We start from the raw sequence: 16,946 nt of genomic DNA on the forward strand, positions 1-16,946 counted from the left end.
GATGAAATTCTCCATTTCCCTTAGACTGTAAGCTCCATGTGGGACAGGGACTGTGTCTGACCTATTTTGTATTTTCCCCAGCCCTTGGTAAAGTGCTTGGAACATAGTAAGCACTTAAATTCCATAATTATCATTATTAGGGGGTTAGAGGAAGGAGTCAGAGAAACTGCTAGTCAGAGTAAATCTTGGGCAAGTCAATTAACTTCTCTGTAAAATGGGGACTAATATTCTGAGTCCCATGTGGGACAGCCCTCTCAGGATCACACCTGGAGAGTTTTCAGTACTCTGCCAGTCTCGGCTATGGGAGGGAAAGTCAAGCAGAGGCATATCCATTCTATTTGTAGCTTGGGAAGTGGCTAGCGAGCGCAAGGCAATCTGCTATAAATTGAAACTCACCTGTGCTGGGCAGCAGCGGCATGGGAGAGAGTCGAGGGTGGAGACTCAAATTGATTGCACCAAAGGAGACAACGGTAAACCACTTCCGTGTTTTTACCAAGAAAACTCTATGGATATACTACCAGAACAACTGCAGATGGAGGTGGGGTGTTCTGGGAGAGTAGTGTCTGTGGCGTCACTATGGGTCGGAGATGACTTGACGGCATAAGATAAGACGTGGAACAGGGACTGTCCAACTTGATTAGCTCATCTCTACCCCAGCGCTTAGTACGGTGCCTGGAACATAGTAAGCGTTTAACAAATACCATCAAAAATTTTTTTCTGTGAAAGCTGTTCATCTCCCCAGCACTTATATTTTGGAAGTGCAGGTCTGGCAGGGCAGCCCGGGAGTCCATTCTAATCTGAGGTGGCCATGGGACACCTGGCCAGGCCCCTGTGGAGTCTCTGGAAGGAAACCAGGCTCTAGGGCTGGGATGGCAGTGGCTCCGGAGTGGGGCTGCTCAGTCTGGTATGTTCTGTGCTATCAGCCCAGGCTTTAGCTCCAACCCATACACTGCCTTTCGTCTTCATGTTCTCTTGCATCATTCTCATGAGTTCATCATTTATGCGAAACCATTCATGCTGGACTAGATGGAGCCAAATCAGTAGTGCGTGCACAAAAACACGTGTGTGTGCAAGACCCCCGCCATTCTCCCAGATAACCCACACCAAAGCGAATAAGCTAGGTTTCTGCTCAACGTTTAATACAATTGGTAGTATATCATACAGGAAAGGAGTCGGTGGGGGTGGCAGCTCTCGTTCTGAAATCCTCAGTGTCCTCCCAAGTCACCTTCACGGTCAAGCAGGCTGCGTCAGGGCAATGATGCTTTCCTCCACCTCGGACAACTTTTTCAGGATTTGGCTGACTTTGGCCTCATCGAATTCCAAACACAGAAATTCAGATTCCTGGAAAACACAAGAGGAATGCTATTCATTCATTCAATTCATTCATCATACAATCTTATTTATTGAACGCTTACAGTGGGCACAGCACTTTACTAAGCGCTTGGGAAAGTACAACAGCGTGGCGCAGTGGAAAGAGCACGGGCTTTGGAGTCAGGGCTCATGAGTTCGAATCCCAGCTCTGCCACTTGTCGGCTGTGTGACTGTGGGCAAGTCACTTAACTTCTCTGTGCCTCAGTTCCCTCATCTGTAAAATGGGGATTAAGACTGTGAGCCCCACGTGGGACAACCTGATTCCCCTGTGTTTACCCCAGCGCTTAGAACAGTGCTCTGCACATAGTAAGCGCTTAACAAATACCAACATTATTATTATTATTACAATACAACAACAAAGAGTAACAATCCCTGGTCACAGTGTAGGGGGTTGTGTGTGGGGGAGACAGACATCAATACAAATAAACAGACATCAATATAAATAAATAAATTTACAGATATATACAAAAGTGCTGTGGGGTGGGGAGTGGGGGGGAAGAGCAAAGGGAGCAAGTCCGGGAGATGAGAAAAAGTGGGGCTTAGTCTCGGAAGGCCTCTGGAAAGAGATGGGCCTTCTGTAAGGCTTTGAAGCAGGGAGAGTAATTGGTGTAATGAGGAGGGAAGGTGTTCCAGGCCAGAGGTAGGAAGTGGGCCAGGGGTTGGCATCGGGTCAGAATAAGAAGGTTTCTTGCAGTTTGAGAACTGGGAGCCAAAGGGCCCTGTTTGATGGTCTGAGGGGAAAAGAGAGAGGGTGACAAGGGAAGGGGAGAAACTGCTATTCCAGACTCCTGGCAGCAAGTTACAGGTATCAGGTAACTTGGTAGCAGATAGGTAACAAGAGGACCAACCAGGCACCTAACGTTTCAAGCAAGAGCACCTTTGAAATACCCCACAGTAAGGATACGTGGACAAGGGTCTTTTTGGCATCTCTCGGCCCTCAGCTCTTCAAGCAACCAATCAATCAATGGTATTTAAAGAGTTTCATGTGTACAAAGTATTTGGGGTAGTACAATACAGTAGAGTTGGTAGACCCGATCTCTGCCCGCAAGGAGCTTACAGTCTAGAGGGGAAGGCAAACATTAAAATAAATTAGGAGAAAGTAAAATAGAAGAAATGGGAGAGAATAAGGATATATACATAGGTGTTGTGTAGATGAATAGCAAGTGCTTAAAGAGTAAAGATCCAAATACAGTGGTGAAACAGAAAGGGGGGTGTGGGGAAAAAGAGGAAAATGAGGGGTTAGTCGGGGAAGGTCATTTAGAAAACAATACTTGAGTCCATCAGCTGAAACTGACAGTTAATTATAGGGCACTCCAGGTACTCCCTTCTGGAGGCCTGAAAAACATTCACCATACTTCTTTAACAGTCTAACTGGGGGATTCTCTATACCCTTATGCAAAACAGCTAAGGATGGTTAATTAAGCTACAGGGAATTCAAGGCCTACCAAATGTCATTTGAGAGCTACAAGGTAAATTTCCCCAGCTTGCAGCAAGCTCTTGGATTAGGAGAAGCAGCGTGGCTCAGTGGAAAGAGCACAGGCTTTGGAGTCAGAGGTCATGGGTTCGAATCCTGGCTCTGCCACTTGTCAGCTGTGTGACTGTGGTTAAGTCACTTAACTTCTTTGTGCCTCAATTACCTCATCTGTAAAATGGGGATTAAGACTGTGAGCCCCACGTGGGACAACCTGATTTCCCTGTGTCTACCCCAGCGCTTAGAACAGTGCTCTGCACATAGTAAGCGCTTAACAAATACCAACATTATTATTATTATTAGATCCGGGCTCAATACCACCACCTTTTTTTTTTCTTTTGACTGTTTCTTACATTCTAGGTGGCCATTGCTACATCAGAAATGATGAACCCTGGAAAAATGAAATCATTTTATGGAAATGGTACTGAGACTCAAGCGCTCCCTCCCAGAGGTCCCCACTATCACAGTCTTCCCATTCCTCCTATGGCAAGATTATGGGTGCCAAAGATGATAATAACAACCCCAATAATGATATTTATTAAGAATTTACTATGTGTGGTGCTGTAGTTACAAGGTTATCAGTCAGACACAATCCCTAAGTGCCATCCCAGGGACATAACGGTGACCCTTCTGGAGTCGCTCATCTATGAGTGGAGAAAGTGAGAGGGCACCTAGACAGCATTCTCCAGCAGGGGAGGATCTGGTTGTTCCAGAAAATTCTGTGTTTCTAAGGGGTGGGAGACTCTGATGCACGCCTCAGTTTATGTGCTGGAAAGGGAGGGTGTGACTCACGTTCCAAACTTGAGAGTTTTTCCAAGTTTCCACTGAATTCACAGTAAAAATCAACTTGAAACAAAGGAAAAACATGAATAATACAATATGCTTGTGTGCCAACGGAATGGTGGATGGTCCTTTTGGACAGAGTCTGGACCAGTCCTCCAGGAAAACAGTCCAAATGACTGATTCAAGAATGGGTTGCAGCCTTAAATTATAAATTTCTTTGGACACTTTTAATAAGGCCTTTATCATGATTTAAAAACAAAACAGAACAGTCTTTTCAACTTTTAGCCTTTGTACTAAGACTTGACAGGGCACATTTGGGAACAAGGTAGAAATATAAGCTTCTGGGAGGAGGCTGTAATTGAAACAAATTATTTTTTGTTTTTAGCCTCCATGATGGAAGAAGACAGTTGAAGCCCATTTTCATTTAGGCGTGAACGTAATAGCAACCCGGCGTCACCCGAAAGCTGGCGTGCTTTCTGAATATGATAGACTGTGGTTGATTCGAGTATTTCAGTCTGGTGCCTCTGTGGGAAATGCTCAGGCCTGCATTCGGAAACTTCAATGATTTTTAAGAAGGATTAAATGCAAGGAAGAAAGAGCAACTGATTTTGGCCAAATTCACTTTGTGGAGGGGAAGGTTTAAGGTTCTTTTCACTTTGTTTTCATTGTTTCCTTACAAAGACCACTGGTGATTTGGGGCAAAGGCAAAGTCCTAGTACTATGTGAATTCATGTTTTTAAACTACATTAATAAGTGGGTTCAAGCTTAACCCAGTTGTGGTATTAAAATATTTTATTTGGAATTCAAGAGCTTAGAGCAGGCTCTGGGCTTTGTCTAAGCTCTCTGTCTGGTTAAAGCGACCTGCAAAAAGCCCTTGAAAAACTTTTAGAAATTTATGATATTATTCTCATGCCAGTGGCAGAGTACATATCTAAAATGTACACCACTTGAAATTTTTTTTTTAAAATCAAATCTTGCCTTTGCAGACTGATTGGTAAACCATCTTGAGATGGCTAAGCCTATTAGTTAACCATTTATGCCTTGTTTAGAACTTGATATTGCCCAATAGGGGCCACAAACATACAGATAAAAGGTAAAGATAGTTTCCTTTCTTATTCTCATCAGCATATGTCTCGAGTGCTCCCCAGGGTATATGGAACTGTGGCTATGTCCAATCTTTGCTTAGCTTATTTTGCCAGTCATTCTGAATGAGTAGAGAAAGACATACAGAGAGTACTTCAAACCCAAAATGGAGTGATTCCCTTTCTGTAAGGCCAGCACCTCCCAGAAATAAAATCCCTGAGGACAAATGATTCTTCACTCTAATCTCCCAACACTGTTCTCCGCATACTGCAAACAATGAAATAAATACCATAAATACCATTGATTGATTGATTTATTGAAGGAAAATTCATTTACTCTAATCTCACACTTTTTTGTAGGATTCAATTAAACTGGTCCAGACAGGTGAAAAATCTCTTGTTTGTAGATGGGCTCTGAAAAAGAAATTTCAAAATCTTCCAAGCAGGATGATCAATCAGTGTGTGAAAAAACACTTCCTGAGGCCCAGCCTTAATTCTATTTCCTTGTGTTCTATGATCTTAAAATGGGCAACAGCTGGATCATTCTCTATTATAGATTTAGAGCCCCTTGAGGGACGGGAACTGTGCTTAATTCTCATCTGTGTATTCCTTCCCAGTGCTTAGTACAGTGCTCAGTGCACAGTAAGCACTTAATAATACTATTACTACTACTGCTGGGCAAAACTTCTTATACTTGTTGACTGCCCCTGACCACTCCTTGGTCTTCTTTAATGTTAACATAATCATTCATTCATTCATTCAATCGCATTTATTGAGCACTTACTGTGTGCAGAGCACTGTACTAAGTGCTTGGAAAGTACAATTCGGCAATAGATAGAGATAATCCCTACTCAATGAGCTCACAGTCTAGATGGGGGGAGACAGATAACAAAACAAATAGTCAGACATCAATAACATCAAAATAAACAGAATTATATATACACATCATTAATAAAATAAATAAAATAACAAATATGTTCAAATATACACAAGTGCTGTGGGGAGAGGAAGGGGTAGAGCAGAGGGAGGGAGTAGGGGTGATGGGGAGGGGAGGGGGAGCCGAGGAAAAGGGGGGCTCAGTCTGGGAAGGTCTACTGGAGGAGGTTAGCTCTCAGGCTTTGAAGGGGGGAAGAGAGTTTGGCAGATGTGAGGAGACAGGGCATTCCAGGCCAGGGGTAGGATGTGGCATTTTAGGCTGGGGTCAACGGCGGGACAGGCGAGAACGAGGCACAGTGAGGAGGTTAGCGGCAGAGGATCAGAGTGTGCGGGCTGGGCTGTAGAAGGAGAGAAGGGAGGAGAGGTAGGAGGGAACAAGGTGATGGAGAACTTTGAAGCCAAAAGTGAGGAGTTTTTGCTTCATGAGATGGTTGATAGGTAACCACTGGAGATTTCTGAGGAGGTGGGGTGACATGCCCAGAGCGTTTCTGTAGAAAGATAATCCAGGCAGCAGAGTGAGGTACAGGCTGAAGCGGGGAGACACAGGAGGATGGGAGATCAGAAAGGAGGCTGATGCAGTAATCCAGTCGGGATATAATAGAGATTGTACCAACAAGGTAGAGGTTTGGATGAAGAGGAAAGGGCGGATCTTGGCGATGTTGTGAAGGTGAGACCGGCAGGTTTTGGTGATGGATTGTATATGTGGGGTGAATGAGAGAGCGGAGTCAAGGATGACACCAAGGTTGAGGGCTTGTTAGACGGGAAGGATGGTAGTGCTGTCCACAGTGATGGGAAAGTCAGGGAGAGGACAGGGCTTGGGAGCTCAATCTTTGACATGTTGAGTTTTAGGTGGCGGGCAGACATCCAGGTGGAGATGTCCTAAAGGCAGGAGGAGATACGAGCCTGGAGGGAGGGAGAAAGAAAAGGGGAGGAGATGTAGACTTGGGTGTCATCTACGTAAAGATTATAATCACCACCCTTACTGATTCTCCGAGGCCAAATAATTTCTCAGGCTTCAAAATCTATTGAAATGATCTCATTATCCGGGCCTAGAAGCAGGCTCTGGGAGGTCCGGCTGCAAAACAATCTTTCACTGCCAAAGGTGAACAGCGATCAGACTTCACTGCTTACACAGCCAGACCTACTATTACATCTATGCCAGCCAAATAAGTCGTTTTTTTCCACAGTCATACTCACAGGCCCAATTCTCCAAGCCCCCTTAATATTAGTTGTATTTAACATTCTGGTACAGCTTAGGCAAGTTCTAACTTGATGTTTCTTAAAAAAAAGATTGGGGCAGGGGTGTGTATTAAATATGCAAGGAGATGAAAAAGGCTAAGTTGGAGCCTGCTAACCCTGCTGCTGCCAGGCCCCTTGCTCAATCGATCAAATTTACTGAGTGCTTATTGTGTGCAGAGTACTATACTAACAGCTGGGGAGAGTACAATTTAACAGAGTTGGTCTTTGCACATCCAACTTGGTTAGATTGATTACCCCAGCAAAATACCTTTGAGTTTACTTTCTTGACTTGAACAACACTAGTTTCTGATGCACAGACGTTGCCACGTTAGCTGACTATTTTCAATCAGTTGGTCTCGTGCAATTTTGGGTCCTCTGCTTTCCATGAGTTAACACTTGATTGATTGCAAGACCTGAAGAAGAGCTAGCATGGGCTGGACCAGGCAAAAAGTCTTCCTGGGACAGGCTTGAGTATGGCTCTGACTCCCATTTTCCCAAAAGCCTCGGTTTTCTGACCATTTAATTGCTTCTGAACGACCACTCCTAACCACCGACTTCAAAGAGCCCCATCAGTTCTCTCCCTCTTACTTACCCACTTTCTTCTTGCATTTTTCATTCCGATCAAGCTAATTTATGGACTGTGTCTTGGCCCTATCTCTCCTGCTTCCAACTCCTTGCTCAAAATTTTGCATCCTGCCTGGAACTCCCTTTCCTCCTTTTTCAGATCTGCCATCCAGCAGCTCTCCCCAAGTTCCGAGTCCCTCTGAAATCTCCTTTATGAGGCTTTCCCTGATTCATTTTTCTTCTCCCCACATCATGCCCCCCCAACTACCAGCTTGGCATTCCTGCACCAACTTGTACTTTGGCACAAATTGACTCACAGTACTACTTGGACACTTATTTTTACATACATATTTTTGTTTTTGTTTTGTTCTCTTTTGCTTTACTATCTTCCCTGTTTAGACTGTGAGCCCATCACTGGGCAGGGACTGTCTCAATCTGTTGCCGAACTGTACATTCCAAGTGCTTAGTACAGTGGTCTGCACATAGTAAGCGCTCAATATATATATCAGGCTCACTTACTAGACTGCAAAGAAAAATACCATATCTTTTAATACTATTATATTCATCCAAATGCTGTATATAGTGCTCTGCATTCAGTAGGTGTTTCAAATTTATTATTGACTGGTTTAATATCAAGTTGGAGGGTCACAATGCTACTGCCTTACTACTCATATATGGCTATTGGTGCACACATAGCTGTTCCACTGTAGCCCCATTTGTACTACAAATTCCAGAGCCCAGTGGGACAACTGCACAACAGGCTGCTGGACTACAAGTCCTGATAGTCCATCAGGACAACTACACATATACAAACATTTCTTAGACTGCCACTTGGGACCACTTGGGGCTCCACCCAGGCCTCTTCCTGGGACAGTATGGCACAGTTGGACCATCCATTCAATCATATTTATTGAGAGCTTACTATGTGCAGAGACCTGAAACTGTGCTCCTGAAATACGGATTGGTTAGAGGTGAGCTGCGAAAATGGAGGGTCACAAAAAGTCCTTAAAATTATCTTGCTGATGATGGTGATGGTATTTGGTAAGCGCTTACTATGTGTCAAGCACTGTTTTAAGCACTGGGGTAGATACAAGCTAATCAGGTTGGACACGGTCCCTATTCCACATGGGGCTCACAGTCTTCACCCCCATTTCACAGTTGAAGTAACTGAAGCACAGAAAAGTGAAATGATTTGTCATCCAGAAGGCAAACGGCAGACCTGAGATTAGAATCCAAGGTTCTTTTGACTCCCAGGCCTGTGCTCTATCCACTAGGCATGCTGCTTCCAACCCAACCCCTTCCACTCCTTTCCATCTCGCTAGGTTCAGAAATCCTAAACATCTGAAACAAAACAATGAATGTTCCCCCACAGGCACAGATTCCCTTGAAAATAAAAACAGGAGTAGAAGGGAATAGTAGACCTTACAAAATTACTTTCAGGCCATTGTGTACATGTCGTCTGCATGAGAGAATCCCAATTATCCCAATTATTTAACTCCCTGCCTTTGGTGTTTTCGACTTCAAAACCCAGGACTCAGAGTAATGGAAACTGTGCTGGTGAAATAACAATGAATCAGATTCCAGAATGCTCAGTAAATATATGAAGAGCCTGAGGGCTGCCCCGGAACATTATCAACTCCCCTACTCTGGGTCCTTTATCAGATCACAAAAGCCAATGATTAACCAAGGAAACTAGTTCTCCACTGCTACTGATTTCAGGGAACTGGTTTCTGGGCAACTCCACTCCTTTCATGCCCAAATATCCTTCAGATTTATCAATCCTGGACTTACTTGACTTCTTAACTTTGAGGATAGATTTATGAAATGAATAGTTGGGATTTTTACACCTATGGGTTGTTTTCTCTGTTCAGCACAATGACCTGTTGAGAAGACACTCTGGGGCCCAATTTAAACTTCCACAAAAATGGAAATAAAAAGATTGACATTTTTCTCTATTGACTGACTTAATTAGCCTTCCACTAGCTGAACCCAATTAACTCTACTGTACTTTCCCAAGTGCTTAGAACAGTGCTCTGTGCAGAGTAAAAGGGGTCAATAAATACTACTGACTGATAGGCTGAATTCTACAAGTCTGAAGTCACCATGCAGTCACCCTGGTTGAATGAGGGAAGGGGGCCAGAAATGGCCTCGAGTGACCAGCTCTTTCTCCATATCCGTTTGGGCCTCACCTCCAGCTCTGACATTTTTTTATTATTATTATTACAATAATATAACCATGGTATTTAATAAGGGCTTGCTTACTTACTATAGGCCAAGCTCTGTGCTAAGTGCTGGGGAGGATATAACAAAATCAGACCAGATACAGTCCCTGTCCCAGATATGGCTCAGGGTCTAAGGGGGTGGAAGTAAAGGGAAAATTCATCCTTTTTACCTAGGGCATGGAACTCTCTTCATCAGATCTACCAAACCACCTCCAAGAGCTTCCTAAACAGTCACCTTCTCCTAAAGGCACTACCTAATTCGCCACCATCATCACCAACCTCCTTAGCATACATTGGGATATCTATTTAATTGCTTCGTTTTGTTTTTAACCTACGTTCATGTCCCCATGGTCAAATTTTTATGCCTACTCCGGGCTTGGCAAATACCTTCTTCTCCCTTGTGATAAATTCCTTGAGGGCAGGAACCATGCCTTTTACTTTTACTGTATATTCCCAAGCACCTAGTAGAGTGTTCCCCACTCAATAGGTGCTCAATAAATAGTGTTGGCGATGTTGGGGATGACCATGGTGATTAATACAAAGGAAGCAGCTTCCTGAATGGAAAATATAAATAACTCCAAATGAGAACAGATTCTAAGACACCATGAACAACAGATCATCTCTTGAGATCTTAAAATCAAAACATCAGAGTAACTGTTTTAGGTGGTTTACTCCTCCTCTATTAGGGAAAATGAAAAAATCAGAACAGTGCCGTAAGGAGGACGAAGAGAAAATAAGAGCAAGAGAATACATAGCCCCCAATTTTTTTGATAGCCATAAGAGTATTTATCTTTAACCCCCACCAAAGGTTGGGCAGGATATCTGGACCTAAGCCAATATACAAAACGCTCCCTTTAGAAGTCACCATAACCCTCTGACAATGACATTCTCTATGTTTTGCTGTCCAGGTGTTGTGGCAGGCATTCAAAGGAGACACACTCTACCTAGCTAGTGCCATTCCAGCTGATGGGAGACTAGGCTAACAGCTGTTATCGCTGGGTTTACTTCATAGCATTAAAATGCCCAACCCATTCTTGGTAAATAACATCTATAATGCTGCTGGTGGGGGGAGCAGGTGTAGAGGAAGAGCCCTCCCCACTCCAACTGCAGCAGCAACAGGGTGCCAGGAAATAAAAAATCTCAGGGATGGTGGTGACAGATAAATTTATAACCTGTCTGAAAACTGAGTTGAGGGAATACTTAGCCACCTGGTTCTCTAGCTCTGAAACTCTGAAGAGCCACAGACAGGAAGCCTAGGGTTACTGTGCTGCTCCCAGCAAACAGGTGGGTGGGACACAGATGTCAACCACTTCCTCTCAACCCCCAGCATATTGGAAGTTTTATTTACTTTATTTTGGGGGCTTTTTTGATGTTTTTTGGTTTTGTGCTTTTCCATTTCCAATGATTCCCACATAGGTGTGGCATTTCTCTATGTCCAAACTGTTCACTGGAAAATGTGAACTAGGCATGATGCTAACCCCCCACAATACAAGCCCAAGCTGCCAAAAATTGGGATGATGATAATAATAATAATCATCACCATCATAACGATGATAAAGAATATTTGTTAAGGGTTTACTATGTGCCAAGCACTGTACTAAGCACTGGGATAGATTCAATACAACCAGGTGGGACCCCCTCTAACCTGTAAATTGTGAGTCTCGGAAGGTCATGGGTTCTAATTCTGGCTCCACCACGTGTCTGCTGTGTGATCTTGGGCAAGTCATTTCACTTTTCTGTGCCTCAGTTGTCCCATTTGTAAAATGGGGATTGAGGCTGTGAGTCGGACGTGGGACAGGGACTGTGTCCAGCCCAATCTGCTTGTATTTCCTCCCCAGTGCTTAGTAAAGTGCCTGGCTCAGAGTAAGCATTTAAATACTACAATTATTATTATTGCATCCATATATTTGCTTAGTAAATGCTACTGATGACGATGATGCTGTGTAGCCTCCAGCCTGTTTAACAAAGTCACACCACTACCATCTGGCAAGTCATTTTCTCTTTGTAAAGTACCTTCAAGATGTAAATTAACTTGAATTTGTTTGTATTTTCCTGAAAGCCTGGGGGTAAATTAAGCCATACTGCATTAGGCACAGCTTAGGTGTCAGGTGCTGCTTGTCACTCCAGTGGGATTCAGCAGGCTTCAAAACCTCTCATTCATTCATTCAATTGTATTTATTGAGCACTTACTGTATGCAGAGCACTGTACTAAGCGCTTGGAAAGTAAAATTCAGCAATAAAGAGAGGCAATCTCTGCCCACACTGGGTTTACAGTCTAGAAGGGGGGAGACAGACATCAAAACAAGTAAACAGGCATCAATATAAATAGAATTGTAGATATGAACATTTACAGAAGTACTGTGGAGGAGGGGTGGGTGTTCAGAAAAAGGAGCGAGTCGAGGGGAGGGGAAGCTGAGGAAAAGGGGGACTTAGTTTGGGAAGTCCTCTTGGAGGAGGTGAGGCTTCAGTAGGGCTTTGAAACAAGGTTCTTCCAAATGAAAGTTAAAAATGCTAAAAGAAATAAAGTTAACTTTCACATATGAAAGGGTTGCCCAGGGCCAACTTGTGCTCCCAGTTGTCTGTTTCTCAACACAAAAGAGCAATTAAGGAATTCGACTTAAATTGCAATGAAAGTGCTATCACAGGGACAGAGACAAGTACTTCCTAGTCTCACAGGTGGTCAAACACTACAACGGCTCCTAGGGGAGGTTGTGGAAACTTTCTCTCTAAAGGTCTTTTAAATGAATATCTAGCCTGAGTGGTTCGGGCAGTCACAGACCTTTAAGCAGGGGCTCAAACCAAATGACCTTTCCAGCCTTCATGCTTCTGCCCTTCCTCAAAACTCCTGCCCTCCTTGCTTTGTTGTTTTTACTCCCCGTCACCAGCAGCTACATAGAGTAAGGGAGGTAAAGCTCCAATCCGTTGGCTTGAAAGGATGGAGGGAGGCTGAAACTCTTAGCTAAAATGTAACTTGGGGATTGTCTGTGCATTTCATTTAGGCATGTTCACCCTAGCCCCACAACTACCTCTAAAACCTAAACAACCTCTTCAGGAACTTATATCAGTCTAGATTTTCCATGTCTTGCCCATCATCCTGAGAAGGTCCAGGAAAACCCCATGATAGAGTGGTACTTTGACAGAGCTAAATGAAAGTCAAGGGCTGGATTTGGCTTTGCTAACCCAGACCCAAGCCTTCCATAATTAATCAATCAGATTTATTGAGTGCTTACTATGTGCAGAGCACTGTAATATGTGCTTGGGAGAGTACACTAGAACAGAGTTGGTAGGCACACTCCCTGCCCACAACGAGCTTACAGTTTAGAGGTATTTAATTATGGTATCTATTAAATCCTTAGTCTGTGCAAAGCATTGTGCCAAGCTCTGGAGTAGAAAATCAGATCAGGCACAGTCCCTGTCTTATATGAGGCTCACTCCAAAGGTGGGGATGGGGGAAGAGGCTATCTTATTCCCATTTTACATTTGCCTTCTGCTGGCCTTTCAATTTCTTGCTGGCTCTTTCTAAGGCAGAGAATTGAAATCCCAAGAATGCTGCCCATAGAAAGCTGTTCGCATTTTTAAGACAAGACAGAGCAAAAAGGGAGCAGCACCCTGGATTTCTTTTCCTTTATACCGGGGTCTAGCCAGCATCCCTCCTGCCTTATGTAGTGGAAAACTGTCCCTCCTCTGGCTCAGATGAGTCATCAACCATGACTTGCCTTTGTCCTGTAGAAGAACAGACAAAAAGAAATATAACTTTGCTCACATTAGAGGGTCTTTCATTGACTTTATCACTTAGCAAAACCTAAAATAACCATAGATCACCTTCAACAATGCCTTTTTTCTAAGGGGCTACAAGCCTCCGAAAACAGGGTCGGTCACATTCCCCTTCACCTTGCTTCTACGAGAGCAGAGGGGCCAGGTACTACGATCCTCATTTTAGTGCTAGGGCAAATCAGATCCTGAGAGGTTATGAGCTTTGTCCCCTAGTCAGGCTGTCAGATGCCTGACCTGCCAATCAAACATCTCTTCAACTTAAATCCACTGGCCCACACAAGATACACATCTCATTTTGAATTTGTGCATAGCCCATTTTACTAGGCAGCCGATTACAGAACACTACCCAAGCAGAATCAGAATCAATCAGAAAGTCCTTACCCCTCACTGATTTTCATAAGCATCGGGATTTAAGCATTTGTAAAATATGCCTAAGAGATTTCAGCAATGCCCAGCAAAAGCAAACAAAACGTAGCTAGGTTACATAAACATCACAAGCTTAACACAATCAAATCACTCAGTTTTTTCTAATGTTTTCCCCAATGCCACACCCGGAATTCACTTTATAAGCTCTCATTTTTGGCAGGATTGGATGTTCTGCTGAACAGAGAGAATCTTACACAGAAAAGCCTTAGTGGAAAAAACATTCTGGGAGAAACTATTTTTAGATACTCTGGTCAGATCTGCAGCAAATCCTACCAGCTTCGAGTTCAGCAGAAATAGTTCATACGCCACAATGGAAGAAACTGCACCAAGAACAATTGTTATCTGTTAGATGTCACACTTAAAAGGATTGGCCAATTTTTCACTGTCCTTTGGAGAAAAAAACCCAAGAACAGCATAGCAATTGAAGAGTGGCATCACCAGTTCTAATTTTAGCCTCATGTTCATCTCTCTTGATTAGGAACATTCCTAAAGCTCATTTGCAAACAACTTTGACAAACAAACTGAAGTCTATTTACATAAAAGGAACAGGAAAGAAAAATGGAAACTAAAGTGGAATTTATTGAGGAAGCAAGTATGTCTGTCAGGGTGGAACAAGCTATACAACTCTGCATACCTCCCACTGGGTCACCAAAAACTTGAGGGGAAACCAGGGAGGTGACCCTTCTCAAAGTGAACTACTTACAAAACAGAAACTGGAGTAAAATTCCATCCTGAAAAAGTTAGTTGGCCTATGTGAGAAGAAGTAAAAGAAGATCAGCAAAGCAAGATGGCGGGGGGTTAACAGGCAATTGAGACCTGAGATCTGAGATCCCAGATTTCCCAATGCAGTTTCAATTATGGCATCTCTTATTAAGGCTCTAACTCATCAAGATGGCATCTCTTTTTTGGACCTATTTTCTCCTGAGCAGGGCAAAGCAAGGGTCGAGAAAGGGAAGAACGCAATGGAGGCTCACATGTTTGCAGACTGAACCTCCTGTGAATAGTTGGCTGAAAAGAGGAGTTATATATCTTTTAATTCCATTGAAACAGGACTAAGGGTAACAGTAATCCTTTGAATTTATATACCCTCAAGCCTCTGGTGTAGGTTAGGCCTTCAGCCAAAAGACCCTTCCATTTTAAAGGAGGGAGTCCGTCAGCTATTGAAGGTCAATGGATCAGTTAATCACTCTCAGGATTCTGCTCTTGTTGTTTCTGTGGGGCACCTAAACTCTTCAAGTTCACCCTCAGTGCTCTGGTACAAGCTGGGATCAGCCTGTGAGTCCTGTGGGCCCTGAACCTGCTGGAAGGTCTGAGTCAGGCCAGAGTTGAATCCAGCTGGGTTTAGGTGCCTTTCTAGTGTTGTTGTATTATATATACTCTTGCAAGCATTTAGTAGAGTGCTCTGCATATTCCCCCCTTCTAGTCTGAAAGCCCAGTGTGGGCAGGGATTGTCTCTCTTTATTGCTTAATTGTACTTTCCAAGTGCTTAGTACAGTGCTGTGCACACAGGAAGCGCACAATAAATACCACTGATTAATTGGCTGGTGCCCCTTAGGCTTCTCTGCTGAAGTCTATATAAGCCATTGTGTTGAAGATGGGCCATGGCCACACATCCCTAAGAGTTTTCCAAGGAATTCTAAGTAGAGAAGCAGTGTGGCTCAGTGGAAAGAGCACGGGCTTTGGAGTCAGGGTTCATGACTTCGAATCCCAGCTCTGCCACTTGTCGGCTGTGTGACTGTGGGCAAGTCACTTAACTTCTCTGTGCCTCAGTTCCCTCATCTGTAAAATGGGGATTAAGACTGTGAGCCCCACGTGGGACAACCTGATTCCCCTATGTCTACCCCAGCGCTTAGAACAGTGCTCGGCACATAGTAAGCGCTTAACAAATACCAACATTATTATTCTAAGAGTGCAATTTCCAAACAGAAATCATGGAGAAAACAGAACATAAGCATTGCCATTACTAGATGAGGTCAGTAGTCCACCTGACCCTGAATTCTATCTTAAAGAGAAACAACAGAATTCTAGGAGGAGTATGTTGGCTGTGGCTGGCCTTCTTGCCATCTTTATAATATTTAGGAATGCACCATTTAAAATCCCTCACTTTTCCCTCTCTCCCTGAATATGAGCCTTTTAGATACAAATCTTCCAAACTCCTTTTGAGCCTGCAAATTTCAACCCAAACAATTTCCTGATTCAATGAATCAGCCCTCATCTTTTCAGTCTATCCTCAGATGGAACCATCTCCATATCACCTTGGTTGCTCTTCTCCAGCTCTGTTACAGCTTTCCGTGGATGAGGGCACCAGAACTGGGCACAGTATTCTAGGTGCAGCTGCTTGTTTTTTCCCCCTCCAATGTTCACTGTGCTTGCCACAGTGCCTACCCCACAGGCTTCCTCTTCAAGAAAGCTGGCTTCCTGTCTTTCTGAAGGACTTCCAATGCAGCAGCTCACCAGAGGAAGCTGTGATCAATGAAGCTCCACTCACGGTTGGGTAGGTCAGCTGGTGCCTGCCTGGAAGGTCATTTCCAATCTTGAAGGTCTACAGCCGGATGGCGTGGAGATTAGAATGGACCGGACCAGCAATTTTGGGTCCTCCATGGACCCAAAGTTACACTGACACTGGGAACCTGCAAACCTTGATCTGTAAGAGCAGTCGGTTTAGGGCAGAACAGGGGAAGGAGAGACAGCAGTTTTGCCATGTCTGGATGGCTTGGTACCACCTGAACTATTCAGTCCATTTTGGAGCTTCATTTATCAAAAGGTGGGCTTCCTCAGGGGAGCTACTGGGATGAATGTTGCTCAGAAACCTGGGAAACCAGAACAAACAGGATCAACAAGTAACTGAAAACTTGCCCTCAGGGCACTGAAGCAATGCTTTCAGGTCCCAGCTGTTGTGGAAGTTCAGAAGGTCCTGTGGTTTTAGATGTTATGAAATCCAAGGACTGGATGGACTTTTTTTCTTCATAGCTTTCTTTGGAGATGAATCTCTCTGCCTGGGTTCAATAACCAAATCCCACAACCTCCTTAAGGAAATATCAGGTTAATTTGGAAAGTTCTCAAGTAAACGGAAATCTG

The 16,946-nt window shown here is 43.8% G+C and overlaps 1 protein-coding gene across 4 annotated transcripts in view; it reads right to left on the bottom strand.

The window, feature by feature from the left end:
• Positions 1-1,118: 1,118 nt before the first annotated feature.
• The window catches only part of COMMD1 (copper metabolism domain containing 1), a 141,896-nt gene continuing 126,068 nt past the window's right edge, over positions 1,119-16,946 (bottom strand). For 2 of the 4 annotated variants that reach the window (XM_003431279.5, XM_016228338.3), the window contains one exon: positions 1,119-1,341. In XM_003431279.5, coding sequence (XP_003431327.3) covers positions 1,234-1,341 — 108 coding nt within the window. In that variant the 3' untranslated portion in view covers positions 1,119-1,233. Of the gene's footprint in view, positions 1,342-5,055; positions 5,143-16,946 lie in introns of all 4 variants that reach the window. The other 2 variants (XM_039913091.1, XM_029072410.2) reach the window with 2 other exon arrangements.

The sequence above is a fragment of the Ornithorhynchus anatinus genome, chromosome 9 (genome assembly GCF_004115215.2).
Source record: "Ornithorhynchus anatinus isolate Pmale09 chromosome 9, mOrnAna1.pri.v4, whole genome shotgun sequence".
NCBI lineage: Eukaryota > Metazoa > Chordata > Mammalia > Monotremata > Ornithorhynchidae > Ornithorhynchus > Ornithorhynchus anatinus.